We start from the raw sequence: 17,688 nt of genomic DNA, 5'->3' as shown, positions 1-17,688 counted from the left end.
TGGAAATACCTTTATGATAAAACTATCTATAAAAATATTTTCCCAATTTTCTGTTTTCCTTTTGATCTTAGCTACATTTATTTTATTTATAAAAAATCTTTTTAATATCATATAGTCCAAATTATCCATTTTCTACCTAACTTTGCTATCTATCTCTTGTTTATTAATGAATTGTTCATCTAGCCATACATATGAGAAGTAATATGCTCCATGTAACTGTTTTGTAATCTCTCTTTCTATCTAGGTCATGTATCCATTTTTGGTTTTTGTTTATTTGTTTTTTTATTAAAGGTTTTATTTTCAAAACATACATAATTTTTCAACATTGACCTTTGCAAAACTTTGTATTCCAATTCCCCCCCCCTTCCTTCCAACTCCTTCCTTAGATGGCAAGTAATCCACTATGTGTTAAACATATAAAAATATGTGTTAAATCCAATATATGCATCATATATCTATTTTGGCCTTATTTTGGCAAATGGTGTGAGATATTGGTCTATGGCAAATTATTTTTACTCATTATTTTCTGTTTTAGTGTCTCTTTTCACCCTATTTCTGTTACCTTATCTCCTCTCCTCTTAATTTTCATTTTTTCCAGCTCTCTAAAAGTCCCTCCTTTATTTATTCACCCTAGCTTCCTAATCTTAATCTATACACCCTTCTAAAAATTTTTATTCCACAGTTTTTTCACCTCTGTAGTAGTTCAAAAGATTTCTAAACTTCTTCATATGAATATGTTGTTTTCTCTTCAATCAAGATGAGAATAAAATTTCAATATCACCAGCCCTCCACTGCCACCTGCTTCCTCTCTATTAGTTTTGCTTTTCATGCCCCATTTACATGAGATAATTTCTCCTTTTAATTTTTTCCTACTCTGTTTTGGTTTTTTAGAATCATTCCATCATACACAACTCAGATGCAAGTTTTCTTTCAAGCTAACTCAGTAATAATAATGGTTTTAAGAATATTGAAAACATTTTCATATATCATGAAAGATATATGAAAACAGTTTAACCTTAATTAATGCCTTATAATTAGCCTTTGATGATTTCCTTATATTTCTTCTGGATCTTTTATACAGAATTTTCCATTGGGTTCTGTTCTTTTTGTTACAAATGCCTGTAAGTCATTTGGTTCATCAAACATTCATTTTTCTTCCATTTAGAATTATACTTAACTTTGATGGATAAGTTATTCTTAAATGCAACCCACCTCCTTTGCTCTTTAAAATATAATGTCTAAATAGTCAATGGCTATAGTAATCTAGTGACAAACCCAAAGACCCCAGCTTTTGAAATAAGAACTCAGTATTTGACAAAATTTTCAGGGAAAATTAGAAACTAGTATGGCAGAAACTCTAGGCATACCTAATACTATATACCAAGATAAGATTAAAAAGGGTTCATGAACTAGATATAAAGAATGATATTATAAGCAGATTAGAAAAACATTGTTTGCCACTCAGATCTGTGGAGAAGGAAGGAATTTGTGATCAAAGAAGAACTGGAGATCATTATTAATCACAAAATAGATAATTTTGATTACATTAAGTTAAATAGTTTTTGTACAAACAAAACTAATGCAGACAAAATTAGAAGGGAAGCAATAAAATGGGAAGACATTTTTCTCTTTTCTAAAATATATAAAGAATTGACTCAAATTTATAAGAATTCAAGCCAGTCTCCAATTGGATAAATGATCAAAGGGTATGAACAGACAATTTTCAGATGAAGAAATTGAAAGCACTTCTAGTCATATGAAAAGGTGCTCTAAATCACTATTGATCAAAGAAATGCAAATTAAGACAACTCTGAGATATCACCACACACTTCTCAGATTGGCTAAAATTACAAGAAAAGATAATGATGAATGTTTGAGGGGATGTGAAAAAACTGTGACATTAATACATTGTTGGTAGAATTGTCAGACATCTTTCTAAAACAATCACTTTAATCACAATTATGTCACAGGCAAAAGCTGAGTTAACGATTTGTGCCATCAAACAGAACAATTCTTTTTTTCTCAATAATATATTATTTCCCAAATATATATATAAAGATAGTTTTCAACATTCCTTTTTGTGAAGACTTTGTATTCCAAATTTTATTTCCTACTCCCCTCCCAAGACAGTAAACAATCTGAGCTAAGTTAAATATTTGTAATCCTTTAAAACATATTTTCATATTTGTCATGTACAAGAAAAATCAGACCAAACAAGGGGAAGAAAAAAAAAAAATGAGGAAAAAAAATTGAACTAAACTAAACTAAAAATACTATACTTCAACTCACATTCAGTCTCCATAGTTCTCTCTCTGGATCCACATGGTATTTTCCATACCAAATCAATTGCATTTGCCTTGAATTACTGCACTGTTGAGAAAAGCCAAGTTCATCACAATTGATCATCACATATTCTTATTACTGCACCATGTTCTCTTGGTTATATTCATTTCACTCAGCATCAGTTCATGTGAGTCTTTCCAGACTTTTCTCAAATCAGTCTGCTGATCATTTCTTATAGAGCAATAATTCCATTATACTCATGTGCTATAACTTATTCAGCCATTTCCCAACTGGGTTATCCCAAGGGTAATCCTCAGTTTCTAATTCCTATTGCCACACATCTAACACTTCTGTTTTCCTAAAATTATTCAATCCCTCTTTGACCATACTCTTCAAAGGGTCTCCTATGTAGCTATTCAAAAGTTAAGTATTTCTCGCAAATTAAGACAACTCTGAGATATCATTACACACCTGTCAGATTGGCTAAGATGACAGGAACAAATAATGATGAATATTGGAGGGGCTGTGGGAAAACTGGGACACTGATGCATTGTTGGTGGAGTTGTGAAAGAATCCAACCCTTCTGGAGAGCAATCTGGAATTATGCCCCAAAAGTTATCAAAATGTGCATACCCTTTGACCCAGCAGTGCTACTCCTGGGCTTATATCCCAAGGAAATACTAAAGAGCGGAAAGGGACCTGTATGTGCCAAAATGTTTGTGGCAGCCCTTTTCATAGTGGCTACAAACTGGAAAATGAATGGATGTCCATCAATTGGAGAATGGTTGGGTAAATTATGGTATATGAATGTTATGGAATATTATTGTTCTGTAAGAAATGACCAACAGGAAAAATACAGAGAGGCTTGGAGAGACTTACATCAACTGATGCTAAGTGAAACGAGCAGAAGACCATTATACACTTCAACAATGATACTGTATGAGGATGTATTGTGATGGAAGTGGATATCTTCAACATAGAGAAGAGCTAATCCAATTCCAATTGATCAGTGATGGACAGAATCAGCTACATCCAGAAAAGGAACACTGGGAAATGAGTATAAACTGTGAGCACTGTTTTGTTTTGTTTTTCTTCCCAGATTATTTTTACCTTCCAAATACAATCCTTCTTTTGCAACAACAACAACAACAAAATTCGGTTCTGCACATATATATTGTACCTAGGATATACTATAAGATATTTAATAGGTATGGCAATGCCTGCCATCTAGGGGAGGGGGTAGAGGGAAGGAGGGGAAAAATTTGGAACAGAAGGGAGTACAAGGGATAATGTTGTAAAAAAAAAAAATTACCTATGAATATGTTATAATTAAGAAAATGTTATAATTATAAAAATTAATAAAAAAAAAGTTAAGTATTTCTCCTAAATAAAGTAATTAGGAAACTTATTCCATCTAATCAATATGCTAATCTTTTCAGGGCATGAATGAATGAATGAACTAGTGAAATAAAAGTCTATTATAAACAAAGATAATCACTGCTTTCAAGAAGCTCATATTCTAATGAGGGAAATAGCATATATGGAAAGTTTCAGCTTTATGTCAGAAAGAAAAAGTGAAAGTCCCATGATTTTTAGGTACAAGAGCAAAGCACCCGACAATTTTTTAAAATGTCATTTCCACTGATAAAATCATAGTAGTTTCTGACAGAACCAAGTTTGTTTTTTTTATCAAGAACTTTCTTTTCTGGGTTTGCAGCAGTTAGGCTATAGCACCTGCAGGAAAATGTGTCAGGCTATGAGCAAGGAAGCACTTTCTAAGCCTCTGAGGTTCACAATTCTGAGCTGTCTCCATTGGGATCTTAAGGGAGATGGTACAAGACAGCGATTTGATTTGCACCATGGTGTATTTACATGTATATATACGTGGTGCCTCCTACCTTTCTTTCAGGGTGCCTTGCTATTTCTGCTAAGCCATCTTTCCTGTCCTGTGAATGGCAATTGGTTAGAAGTTGAATAGGATAACTTCACAAGAGTTTTTTTTTCTCCAGATAATGGCTGTGAGGACTGATTTAGAAGCAGGACTTGTGTTCTGGGGGTCCCATGAGTCCACTTCTCCCCTATCTCATGTGACTATTTGCTTGTTCTTGTTGGTCAACAGTTGTTACTGGTAATAGTGGGGAAGGTGGTCCCTTCACTACAATAAGCACTTTTTTCAATGGTGACTATGAGGCTAGAATTAAATCTGATTAGATAACAATTAGAACTGGTGGTCTGAGGGCATTCCTATCATTCCAGATGCCCTTGGGTTTAGGATTCCATGCAATCCATATTGGAATCTGAGGGGAGATAGAAGTCTAGGTGGAGTTGCTAATTTGACTTGCCTAGCACATGCTACATCCTGTCTGTTTGTCTGGGTGCTTTGCTATTTTTGTTAAGATTATTTGCTTGCCTTCTTTGTGTCAATTGAAAAGAATCCTGGCTTTTTCATAAATTGCTTCCTTCAAATGATGGCTATAGAGATCAGGGGCACAGAAAGTTCAGTGCCTGGGACTCTTGTACTAAGCATAAGGAAAGGTATATCTTAAGATATTTCCATTCTATGTCTAATTACCACCAATATTCCATTTTATAGTACTTTAGCTTTTTTTCTTTTCTTCTTCTTCTTCTTCTTCTTCTTCTTCTTCTTCTTCTTCTTCTTCTTCTTCTTCTTCTTCTTCTTCTTCTTCTTCTTCTTCTTCTTCTTCTTCTTCTTCTTCTTCTTCTTCTTCTTCTTCTTCTTCTTCTTCTTCTTCTTCTTCTTCTTTTTGTTAAAGTATTTAATAGAAGGCATTGTTTCCTGAGAATTTGAACAAATACTGATAAGCTTTCCTTCATTTAGATATGGACTAAAAATTATTTTAACTTCCAAACCTTCCTAACTCCGTTTTTATGCCTTTACCTACAAGTGAGTAAAAGCTTTTCTTAGGTAGTTACTGAATTTGCTTATTGTATACTGTCTTCAAGATACAATTCAAATATCTTCTCTGTCAATCTTCCCTGCCTCTCTGTACCTAAATGAGAGAGAATTCTTTTATATCTAACTCTTCTAGTATGTCACATCTCAATACATTTTCATCTTCCTAATTTTCAGAGCCTTTTGAGCTTAGGAAAACTTACCAGAATTTGCACTCTGATTTCCTAACCCTCAAGAATTGAGTCACTTTCACCTTATAATGAGTCAATTGAGTAGGACTCTACCTTTTGTAATAGTTATCAGCAACAATTTATTTTTTTGTATCCTTCAAAATATACATACTGAGGACTTGACAAATGCCTTATTGAATGAATTTACTAATAATCTAAGATTTGAAAAGGGCAGATTTTACTAAACATAAAAAATTATAGCTATGTGCATGCAGGCTTCATAGATATTTTTGTAATGGTATGGAAAGTGTTACTTTTTGAGACACAAACCTCTGATTGAATTTCTCAATGTTTCTCTATTGTTTCTATTCCTATCAGAACTTATACATTTAGTCTGGCCTTTGGACTGGACTCCAAGGAAAGTGAGCACAGTACTACAATGAACTATAAGTCCCATCATTCGTTAATGACTACAAAGGCAAGCAAAATACAAACTTTGCAGGTAATCAAAATCTTTATAGTAAAATTACTTACACATTGTCAATCATATATTTGAATGAAATATTTGTAAAGAAAATTCATTTAAAATATGTTCCATTGAGTCCATCTCATTTTTTAAATATTAACTTAGAAATTGTGCAATATTTGCAACAAAACTTTATACTATGAGGCATAAAGCATAATTACCTTACACATGTCTTGTATCCTTCTGATCCCTGATGAAAGGGAACATCTGTATATATGAACTTTTTTACAAATAATAATAACTGGCATTTTTATACCTCAGCTGCCAAATTGCTGAGCAAGGAGTGTAACAGAGAACTGAATCTGGCATAAAATTCTGCAATTGCGGACCCTTCATATGAAGAATACATATAAAGTGAGTTCTGGAGAATGCTTGGGTCTGAAAGTTTGTTGCTTTGATTAAGATGTCTTTAAATTGAAAATGGAGGAAGTGGAGAAGAGTGTCTCTATGTAGACACTTTAGAGACACTTAGACATTAAGCTAAATACATAAGAGAATAGCAGGCTTATACAGCATAGGAAAAAAATGCCAGGTTTGCAAAAGTATTCTAATTTGAACCAAATTAACAGAATATTAGAGTTGAAAGGGGCCTTCTAAGACATTTAGATAAGACCAAACCTGAACAAGAATACTCTCTACCACATACTAGAGAAGTATTCATTAAGCCTTTGCTTAAAGACCTCTAGAGAAAAGGAATCTTAAGAGGAAGTACAATCAAGTTTGAAATAACTGTGTATCTTATCAACCTACATACAAACCACTGGTGAGATAAAGACCCAAGGCCTTAATATCTTTTGAAGTAATTTTCAATTCTGGTTTAGCAGTCAATAGAAAAGCTCCTCTTAATTCATATGGCAAGCAAAATAAAATCAATATTTGTACATGCTTTGAAATCCACGTGGAGATTACATTGGCTCATTGACCAATCATTACATTAAGAAATTTTTCCTCATATCAAATCTAAAATTACATTGAACCTAATTCTGCCCTCCAGAACAAACAAAAATAAATTTGAACCTTTCACAGGAAGATTCTTCAAATACTTGAAAGCTATTATCATATCTTCCCTAATACTTTTCTCCTACCCAATTCCTTCAGCCATCCTCGAAAATAAAACTCAAAAGACCTTTTATTATCCTGGTTGAACTTCCCTGAACAATCTACAAATTTTCATTATATTTCCCAGGAATAAATATGAGCCAGATATAGTCTGATTAGGACAGACTACAATAGGACTATCCTCTTCTTTCTGGGCATTTTGTCTCTCTAAGTTCAAACTTTATATATAGGTAAGAAGAAAAATCAATGCCATTAATGAAGAGGGGTGAGGGAAATAGGAGGGAAGAAGAGGACACAAAGCCTAGAATCTAAAAGCAACAAACATTAACTTCTCACCTTTACCAGGAAAGGCAAAATTTTCAACTCAGAATTTCTCCCTATCTTCTTTTCTGTTCTGTGACTCTTAGTTCTTTGGATAGGGGGAGAAAGAGAAAATAACTTCCCATGCAACAATTGTACCATGATAGTATATATGCAACTTATTTAAAATTTTTCTCATTTAAGAGAGAAATGTTTTAAAACCACAAAACCAATGCCAGTAAAGGTGGGAATACCAGCAAAGATGACACTAGGAAAGAAAATGATGAGCATCTAAAAATATCTAAAATGTTCCCCTCCAAAAAAAAAAAATCCATGAAATATTTTATATGACCCAATCTGAAAAAAAAAAGTTATGCAAGCCTTAAGTGAATAACCAAAGAAAATCTCCAAGTCAAATGTATTTACAAGTGTATTCTATCAGATATTTAAAGAGCAATTAGCTCACACTATAAAAAAATTACTCTAAAACATAAAGATAGAGAGGATACTGCCAGACATCTATTATGGTCCTAATACTGGAACAAAGAAAAGATAAAACAGAGAAAATTATAGACTACTCTACCTAATGAACACAAACAGAAAATTTTAAAATAAAATACTGACAGGGCAGCAAGTTGGTGTATTGGACAGAGCGCCAGACCTGAAGTCAGGAGGACCTGAATTCAAATCTGGGCTCAGACACTTAACACTTTCTGGCTGTGTGACCTGGGCAAGTCACTTAACCCCAGTTGTCTCAGCCAAAAAAAAAAAAAAAAAAAAAAAAAAAAAAAAAAAAAAAAATTAAAAAATTAAAAAATAAAAAATAAAATAAAATACTTACAGAAAATGGTTCTTTATTACCAAGAAGGATATATAATATAAATGCAAGGAAGATTACACATTAAACAGAATAATTAAAAATTTTCATTAGACAAGTTACAAAGATAATAAAAACCACATTAATCACCAGAGAAAATTAAGTAAAACCAGTACTTAATATATTAATACCAGATGACATAATAGCTAAGTTCTCAGCTTGATTGAAAAGCTGATTGAATTACTTGGAGAAATTGAAAGCAAAACTATAAATTTTGGTACCTTAACGTGACCTTTTAAAACTTAGATTAATTCTAACACAATCAATAGAGGAAGAATTTTGGATGATCCTCAAAATAGTCCTCAAGGTAAAGAACTTTCTTGGAGGAAATAAAGGAAAACAACTCCAGAAAAAACTCAGAGTCTTCCAAGAGGTCACAATTTTCAATGCTTTTTTAATTTTTCCAAATATTTGTCTGTCCTATAGAAACTGTGCAAAGTGTCCTCTGGGAAGTAAAGAACTACACAGAATTTACCACAATTATAGAGGGAGAATTCCTATGAAAGGAAAGTTCTATTTCTTTGTTAACATGCTTCAATATTATTAGAAGTTATGATGCTTAGATAGAACAATTTGGTTTTAAAAAGCATATAGTGTTTGAAATCAGAAGATGAGTTCAAATGTAGTTATGTGATATCACATATGGGGCCATTTCACATCTTTAAGTTTTCACTTTCAAGCACTTTACATATGTAAGGTTTAAAGTATTGTAGCACATGTTTGATGTTGAAATACTAATTTTTTTTCTTCTTTTCTCAGGCACTGACACATAAGAGAAGCCTTTTGGTAATACGTCATGGGGAAAGGGTAGATCAAATTTTTGGAAAGGCATGGTTGCAGCAGTGTTCAACTGTAGATGGTAGGTGAAATTATACCCTGAATCCAAATTAGATTGATATGTTGAAATCAGTTCTCCAACCATTACACTCATCTATATCATTCCTGATACACATTGTATATTATGTGACAAGTGCTCTAAGTTGTCAACTTTCGATTCTAATTATCTTTAGTTTCAAAAAACTGACAAAATACAAGTCCTCCTTCCCACTCTGATTGCATCATGCTTTTCTCTGCCCCCCCCAAAAAAAAACAAACAAGCCATTAATTGTGTTATTAGATACACAACAAAATTATGGTAAAAACAAGAACAATTTATTTAATATTGCAAGCTTACTCATCAGGAGCAATGCTTATTATCAACAAGATCTACTTGCTAATTACTCACCAAAAAAATCAGGCATAGGAAGGACCATCCCATGCTCACCACAGTGGCATTCATTCCATACAGCATTTAAGAGAACTCAAGAAGAAAGACAAAGCCTTTATGGTTTTTAAAAGGTTAGCAACATTTGACAATTTTATCTCTTTCTGCTTTTTTTCATTAATTTAGCAGATGTAGTTAGGGCAGATTTACTCAATTATTATAAATGCAAATAATCCCACCAAGAAAATCCTACATCCTTCCATTAATTTTTTTGTTACCTCTAAGAAGAATCCTAATTATATGCACTTATTAAAATGATGTCTATCACACTGGCCATGGTTTTTTTTAATTTTATAATTATAACATTTTTTTGACAGTATATATGCATGAGTAATTTTTTTATAACATTATTCCTTGTATTCATTTTTCCAAATTTTCCCCTCCCTCCCTCTACTCCCTCCCCTAGATGACAGGTAATCCCATATATTTTACATGTGTTACAGTTTAACCTAGATACAATATATGTGTGTAAATCCAATTTTCTTGTTCCACGTTAAGTATTAGATTCCGAAGGTATAAGTAACCTGGGTAGATAGATAATAGTGCTAACAATTTACATTCACTTCCCAGTGTTTCTTCTCTGGGTGTAGTTGTTTCTGTCTATCATTGATCAACTGGGAGTGAATTGGATCTTCTTTATGTTGAAGATATCCACTTCCATCAGAATACATCTTCATACAGCATTGTTGTTGAAGTGTACAGTGATCTTCTGGTTCTGTTCATTTCACTCAGCATCAGTTCATATAAGTCTCCCCAAACCTTTCTGAATTCATCCTGTTGGTCATTTCTTACAGAGCAATAATATTCCATAACCTTCATATACCATAATTTACCCAACCATTCTCCAATTGATGGACATCCATTCATCTTCCAATTTCTAGCCACTACAAAAAGAGCTGCCACAAACATTTTGGCACATACAGGTCCCTTTCCGCTCTTTAGTATTTCTTTGGGATATAAGCCCAATAGCAACACTGCTGGATCAAAGGGTATACACAGTTTGATAACTTTTGGGGCATAATTCCAAATTGCTCTCCAGAATACTGGTCATGGTTTTTAACTTTCAGGCATAGATCAGTAAAAGGAACAAAGGTAATAAATGGAAACTCTACTGCATACTAATAATAATATTTATGACAATTAGTATTTGTCTATAGCTTTAAGGTTTATAAAGGGCTTTATGAATATTATTTCATTTTAGCCTCATAATAATCCCAAGAGAAAAGTGCTATTATTATCCCATTTGACAGAATAGGAAACTGAAGCAGAAGATAAATAATTTTTCCCTAGTCACACAGCTAGTAAATATCTAAGAATGAATTTTAATTTATGTCTTTCCTGACTCCAAATCTAGCACAGTGTGACATGATTAACTGCTTCTTCCAGACTTAGGAACTCTTTAGATCAGTATTAAGAGATAGTTATGATTTAGCTTATAGTTTAAGTGCCTAAGCTTAAAGCAATAAGTGTACCTAGTACTGCTCTTTGAAAGTAGAAAGATCTGTGTTTTATCTGCCTCAGACACTTAACCTGTTTCTCTGGGCTTTATCTCTTTTAGTCTCCTCATCTTTAAAATAAGAATTATAATAGCACCTACCTCACAGGGTTCTTACAAGGAGCAAATGAAAAAAAAATGTAAATATGCACATAATATGCACAATTTACAAAATATAAATATTTTTAAATGAGCTAAAAAATTAAAGTGCTCTGAAACCTTAAATTGCTTTTTAAATGTGAGTTATCATTTTGAGGCTCAAGCTCACATGTTTCTGCCAGTATTTTTATCCAATCCTAAAGTAGAAATCAACCAATACCTAGAATAGGTATCAGCAAAGCTTCCCTATCAGTTTAAGGAAGGTAATATCACTCTGAAATCAGATGTTGATTTGTCCAAAGGTCTTATTGTAGTTTATCTGAACGTGATCGAGGACAGAACTCAAAGCTGGTGCTTTTTTGTTTTCTGTCCCTTTACTGGTGGTATTTGAATTAGCAATTCTTCAGTAATGTGATGATGGAAAGCAGTCAAGAGCAGCCTTGTATAAGGTCTCTTTTGGTCTCCATTCTCTGTAGCTCTTAAAATTCGAAGGACTTGTTATAGTAAACCTGCAGCTCTTTCTGATCTTAGTTTTTTTGTTGTTGATTGTTTTGTTTTGTTTTTTTTAATTTGAAATAGCATTTTATTTTTCCAAATTATTGTAAAGATAGTTTTCAACATTCGTTTTCATAAGACTGTGTGTTCCAAACTTTTTTCTACTTCTCTTCCTTACTATCCTCCTCTCCAAGATAGCAAGCAATCTAATATGGGTTATCCACATAAAATATTTTCACTATATTTCCATATTAGTCATTTTGTGAAAGAAAAATCAGAACAAATAGGAAAAACAATGAAGAAAAAAAGAGCAAACCAAAAAAAAAAAAAAAGATGAAAATAATATACTTCAACATGCATTCAGTTTCTATAGTTTTCTTTCTGGATGCATACGGCATTTTCTATGCCAAGTCTAAAAAATTATCTTGTATCACTGGATTGCTAAAAAGAATTGTCTATCATAGTAGCTGATCTCAGTTTTAGGAGGAGTTTTTGGCTTTTCAGGTACCATAGCAATATTCATATTCTATGATCCAGGAGCAAGTAGAGATGCTTTAAATGGATTAGGTTTGATCCAGGGCCTGACCCGAAAGAAGTCATGTTTATTTTGGCTTGTCAATTCCAGACCTGGATTTCTTCAAGGAAATCTGAAAAGCAAAGCTTGTACGATTCATATTTAAGATTTTCCCTAAAGAAGATAGTAGTCTCCCACATATGTGTCTTCAATATGGGACAAGTTTATTTTTATTTTTTATATAATTATTTTAATTACAGAAAAAAAAAAAAAAAGATGCAATGCACTAAAGGATAAGAAACATTTTTGTTCAATTTTTTTCCAATTGTATTCAACTCTTTGTGACCTCATTTGGGGCATTCTTGGCAAAGATACTGGAATAGATTGCTATTTCCTTCTCCAACTCATGAGGCAAATAGGGTTGAGACTTGCCCAGGATCAGCCTGCTAGTTAAATGTTTGAGAACAGATGTGTATCCAGAGAAATAAGTCTTGGTGACTCCAGGCTGACTCTATTCATCTAGTTGCCCCAAACAGGAATATAAAACAATTAAGTAGTGTTAACATAATGATGTTCAATATACTCTTCCCATAAGGACTGATGAACAATTATTTCACATTCACATCAAATTTATACTGTCCATTAAAATCATAGACATTATCTTGAAGAGTTGGCAAAAAAAAAAAAAAAAAAAAGAGTTGGCAGCAATGCAGGTTGAATATTGTTTTTCAGCTATACGGAATCTTTTCCTTTGTGCTACATAAATATACTTCTTGCAGGCCTCTCTCCTGATCTGAGTGAATATGATTATTCCCATTTCTCATTCTACCATGTTTTATAAAAGCTCTGAATTTCTTTTCGGTCTTTGCATGACTCAACTACTTTCTAGCATCAGCATAGTGCCAGTGGTTTCCTGCAAAAGGCACATGAATGCTACATCTTTCTAGGTCAATAAATAAGAGTTTCTGCATCAGTATTCTTTTCATAGTGATTGGCCAAAACCAGAAGTAAACTTGGGTTTATAAACACTATCTATTTTTAAGTATCAACTGAATGAATAATATTGTTGCTACAGTAAAGCTGAAAAGTTAAATTAATACTAAAAGATATAGAGAGTAAGATTTTAACTTTGTGTAATTTAAAACTTCCTGTTACAATGGAATGGACTGCTTAAGGAATTAATAGATTTCACATCAAGGGGGTTTTCAGGTAAAGGTTAAATGACAACATGTGGGTAATATTATAGAGGAAATTCTATACTAGCATAAATTTGGTTAGATGATTACTGAATCCATCTGGATAGTAAAATGCTTTAAAATACAAATTTTCACCAATTTGATGGAATTAATTGTAACTAAAACATTAATTTGTACCTTAGGAAAATACTATAGACCAGATATGAATTTCCCTTCTAATCTGCCAGAAAGGAAGAAAGGACTCAAAAATTTTGAAAATGATCCACCTTTATCCTCTTGTGGCATTTTCCAGTCCAGACTTACAGGTATGTATTAGATTTTTCTTTAATTAGCATTAATACCAAAAATTGAAATTTTAAACTTTCTATATAGAAAGTACAAAGAGAAGAGAAGATTCATCATTTGGTATACAATTTATTTTTTAATAAAATTATGACTTACATTTTTTCAGAATCTATTATTTCTTTTTCTCCAGTTTTAATAATTTATTCAATGAGTTAATGTTTTCAATTTAGTTGATTTCTTCTTCATTTTCTGAATTTCTATCTTGGTATTTAATTAAGAGGATTTTTTAAATTGTTGACTTTTAGATATTTTTAGTTTCATTTTCAATTAATTGACCAGTTCTTTCTCTTTTTAATTAATCTATTACTTCTTCAATTCAATATTATAGTATTCACACCCAAAATTTTACTTTCTGCACTGTAGCCATTTAGACTATTTAGAAGATAGGAACATTGATAATCCCAAAAACTGGGGAAGAACTCACTTATATGACCAAAATTCCAAGGAAAAATGATTATTGGTCTGGCAGAAATTAGGCTTAAACTAACTTCACATTAAACAAAAATATAAGTACAAATAGATAAAAGTCTGAGGTATAAAAGACCACATCTTAAATTAGAGGAAAAAAGAAAGAAATTATTTTTGGGATCTATGAAAAGAAAACTATTTTATGCCTAATCAAGTGATAAAGAGAAACAAAGAAGGAAAAATAGAAAATTTTTGAAAATATAAAATTTAAAAGATTTTCCACAAATAGCTTTTTTTTATTTTATTTTTTATTATGCATGGGTAATTTTTCAACATTCACCCTTACAAAACCTTCTGCTCAACTTTTCCCCTCCTTTCCCCCTCACCCAGATGGCAGGTAGTCCCACACATGTTAAATATGTTAAAGTATACCACAAATAATTTTAATGTAACCAAACTAGAAAGGAAATATGTAGCTGGGAGGAGAGAGGATAATTTCTTAGAACACTGATAAAAAGCAATCATAAACTACAAATCCAAGAGAATGAAGATGACACATGCCACTTGCACCTTGAAAAGAAAGTGTTGAAGCTAAAATACATAAAGAAACACATTTTCCAGCATAGCTAATGAGTTTTGCTGAACTATGCAACTATGTATTAAGAACGTTTTTGTTGTTGTTGTTGTTGTTGTTTTTTTGAACTTCTTTTTTATTTTCTTCTCAGTGGGGTTAAGGGACAATAGGAGAACTAAATTAATTTTTAGAAGCTCTTTAACTTAAAAATTAAAAATAAACTTTTTTAATAGATGAGAAAAATTAGTTAAATAGAAATGAAATATCCTATTGCAGGTCACAAATTTAATGAGCCTCAAAACTAGAACTGGAATCTTGACATCCTTAAACTCAGATAATCTCTCTCTGCAGTATTTCAAACTACTGTTTGACATCTTTGTCTGTATACATTTGTCTGTGTAGATGTGTGACCTATAGAAGCACAAATTTCTACCTATAAATCAACTTTACTATCTTATGTTAATTCTGATATTTTTTTGTAGTAATGAAAAAAGTTGTCAAAAGAATAGACTCATCGCAAAAAATATCTTGTTTTCCATTTTACTGAGGGAGATTTTGGTTGAGTATATTTCTCTTCTCTCTGCATTAGTTAGAAAAACAACTATAACCATATCCATGGTAAAATTTAATTTAAAAAGAGGAATTTAATGTCTTTTGTTTTCAAGGAGAAGCTCTATTAGATAGTGGCATCAAAATTAGCTATATGTACTGTTCACCAGCACTTCGATGTATACAGACAGCAAAATACATTCTAGAAGGTAAGTTAAATATTTAAATGGGTTTCTATTATTTCACTGGGAAAATTGTAATGATTACTCAGAATTTTATAATGTGTGTATGAGAATGGAATTTGGAATTTATCTAGTCCAATTCCTTCTTTAATAATTGAGGAAATTGAGGCCCAAAAAGGCCAAATTATTTTCTCAGGGTTATATAGCTTATAAATGATTGACAGAATTAAAATCCAGGTTTTCTGACTTACAGCCTAGTCTTCTTTCCTTTGTCCCATACTGCTTCTTTCCAATGGCAAAAGAGAATTGAGCATAGCTAAGAATTTAATGATAATTAATTCAGAGAGAACTCTTTATCTACTCTTTAAGAATAATCAGAAATTATAAAACAAATTTTTAAAAACTGTTAGATCATTCTTATTAAAATTTCTCAATAGAACAAGACTGAAAGAAAAACAAGATACTTCCACAGAAAGAGTATAATATGTGTTTCATGCTTCACACTTGAGCTCATTGCAGTTCACTTATAAAAGGGGAGCAAATTTCTATACAGAGTGAAAAGTTGGATTAGATGAACTATGAAGTCATTTCTAATTCTAGAGTCCTTCTCCAGACTTCCCTATCAGAGGATTAGAAAATTGATAATAGGCACATCTCTCAAAAAGAACTACTAAGAATGTAGCAGAGCAATACTTTTATCTATTATCTATTCTTCTAATAGAAAAAGAAAAGAAAAGCATTACTTAATAGTAAAAATAGTTATCTGGACAGATAGATGATGCAGTGAATGGAGAACTAGCCCTGAAGTCAGGAGGATCTGAGTTCAAATAGGTCTAAGACACTTAACACTTCCTAGCTGTGTGACCTTGGGCAAGTCATTTAACCCCAATTTTTTAAAAAGTCATCTCATGGTCAAAAGTCCCAAATTCCATCTATTAATTTACCCTACACTAAGTAAGTAATTGTTGGCTTCACCTATTCAAATTTCTGACTTTCTAAGTTTTTCATCTGTGTAAAATGTATTTGGCTTAAAAATAAGTGGTTTTAAGTATTTTTCATTTTTCTGAAGGAAATGTCTGGCAAGACAAATTGTTGGACAGTTTTAATTGATAAAGAACTTTTTTTATTTTCTTCTGTTGTAAAGAAATCAACTTGCTTATATTAATCACCCATTGGGCTCCACTGCTTTCATGCTTTCTCTTTGTTAGAACACTCTCCTGTAATCCCATTTTTCAAACGTTCAATTCTCTCCAGAATTTCTTTTAGTATTCCTAATCTTAATTAACAAAGAATAAAGCCAGGGAAATAATTTTTGTGATAAATATTACTATCATACTTCTAAAAGATGAAAGTAAAATCAAATGTAAAATTTAAATATAGTCCTACTTTATTAAAAGATATAGTATTTTGTCAAGGCTGGGTTAATACTATTTAAGAATGAATATTGAGAACACACATTTTGTACTTGTGCCCTCTTGGGTACATCTAGGTAAGGTGCACACTCCTTTTGAATTATAGAGTTCCTAGTTCTATACCCCTTAATGATATAACAATACAAGAATAAGCATTTATATGAAGATCATAGAAGAAATTTTTATCTGAAATGCTGTTTTAGGCCAGGTTGTATTTTCCCCATCTTTTTGTCAGTTCTGTCAGTTAAGAATTCATCTTAAGGCAATATTGTAGCTTTTTGGAAGGGAATTTGGGAAAACTCAGATGAATCTCTGCCTTTACTCCAACATCTTGATTCTACCTCCAGATTAACTATCTTTTGTAAGGTTCTCAACTCTCTGGGGTTATTTAGTAAAAAGGAGTTACCTAATCTCTCAATAATGTTCACAAATGAGATCTACTCCATCTATGGTACCGCCCAAAGCCTATGCACATTATCTCTGTGGCTAAACAGACTCCTAAATCTGGCTAGTCTGACAATTAACAAGCATTTATTAAATGTTTACTATATGTCAAGCATAGAAATTGTAAAGAAAGGCAAAAGCATAATCTTTGGCCCATGGAAATTTGGGAAGTTATCTCAGAGAAACAGCTTTAGCACTAAGGATCATTACATTTGGCAATTAAGAGATTATTGATTAGCTAAATAGAAATTGTTTTACATGATATCACATGAATACATTTCTTGCCTTCTCAAAGAGGAGAGGTACTAGAAGGAGAGAGAGAATTCAGAATTTGTAAGGGTTAAAAAGCTTCTAGAAGCAAGGAATGCAGTTCAAGGCATGTGGGAGGACCTGAGGGATGAGAGGTTCTGAGGCGCAGGCGAGTCCTATATGGAGGTGGGATATAGCCCCAAGAGGCGGTGTCTGGTTCCAGGTACTATGCCTCCCTCCTTAGTGCTCTCAAAGCCTAGCACGCCTCCCTCCTTCTTCTTGGGCCAATCCCATTATGCCAGTTTCCTAGAGGACCTTTCCCCCATATCTTCA

The 17,688-nt window shown here is 32.4% G+C and overlaps 1 protein-coding gene across 1 annotated transcript in view; it reads left to right on the top strand.

The window, feature by feature from the left end:
* Window positions 1-17,688, top strand: part of UBASH3A (ubiquitin associated and SH3 domain containing A) — a 94,066-nt gene that overhangs the window by 59,745 nt on the left and 16,633 nt on the right. Inside the window, exons 7-10 of the mRNA XM_074300568.1 lie at window positions 5,746-5,869; window positions 8,889-8,988; window positions 13,375-13,497; window positions 15,185-15,277. Of these exons, the coding sequence (XP_074156669.1) occupies window positions 5,746-5,869; window positions 8,889-8,988; window positions 13,375-13,497; window positions 15,185-15,277 (440 nt within the window). The remainder of the gene's footprint in view (window positions 1-5,745; window positions 5,870-8,888; window positions 8,989-13,374; window positions 13,498-15,184; window positions 15,278-17,688) is intronic.

Source organism: Sminthopsis crassicaudata, chromosome 3, assembly GCF_048593235.1.
Source record: "Sminthopsis crassicaudata isolate SCR6 chromosome 3, ASM4859323v1, whole genome shotgun sequence".
In the NCBI taxonomy this organism is placed as follows: domain Eukaryota; kingdom Metazoa; phylum Chordata; class Mammalia; order Dasyuromorphia; family Dasyuridae; genus Sminthopsis; species Sminthopsis crassicaudata.
This window is presented reverse-complemented; position numbering and strand designations above follow the sequence as displayed.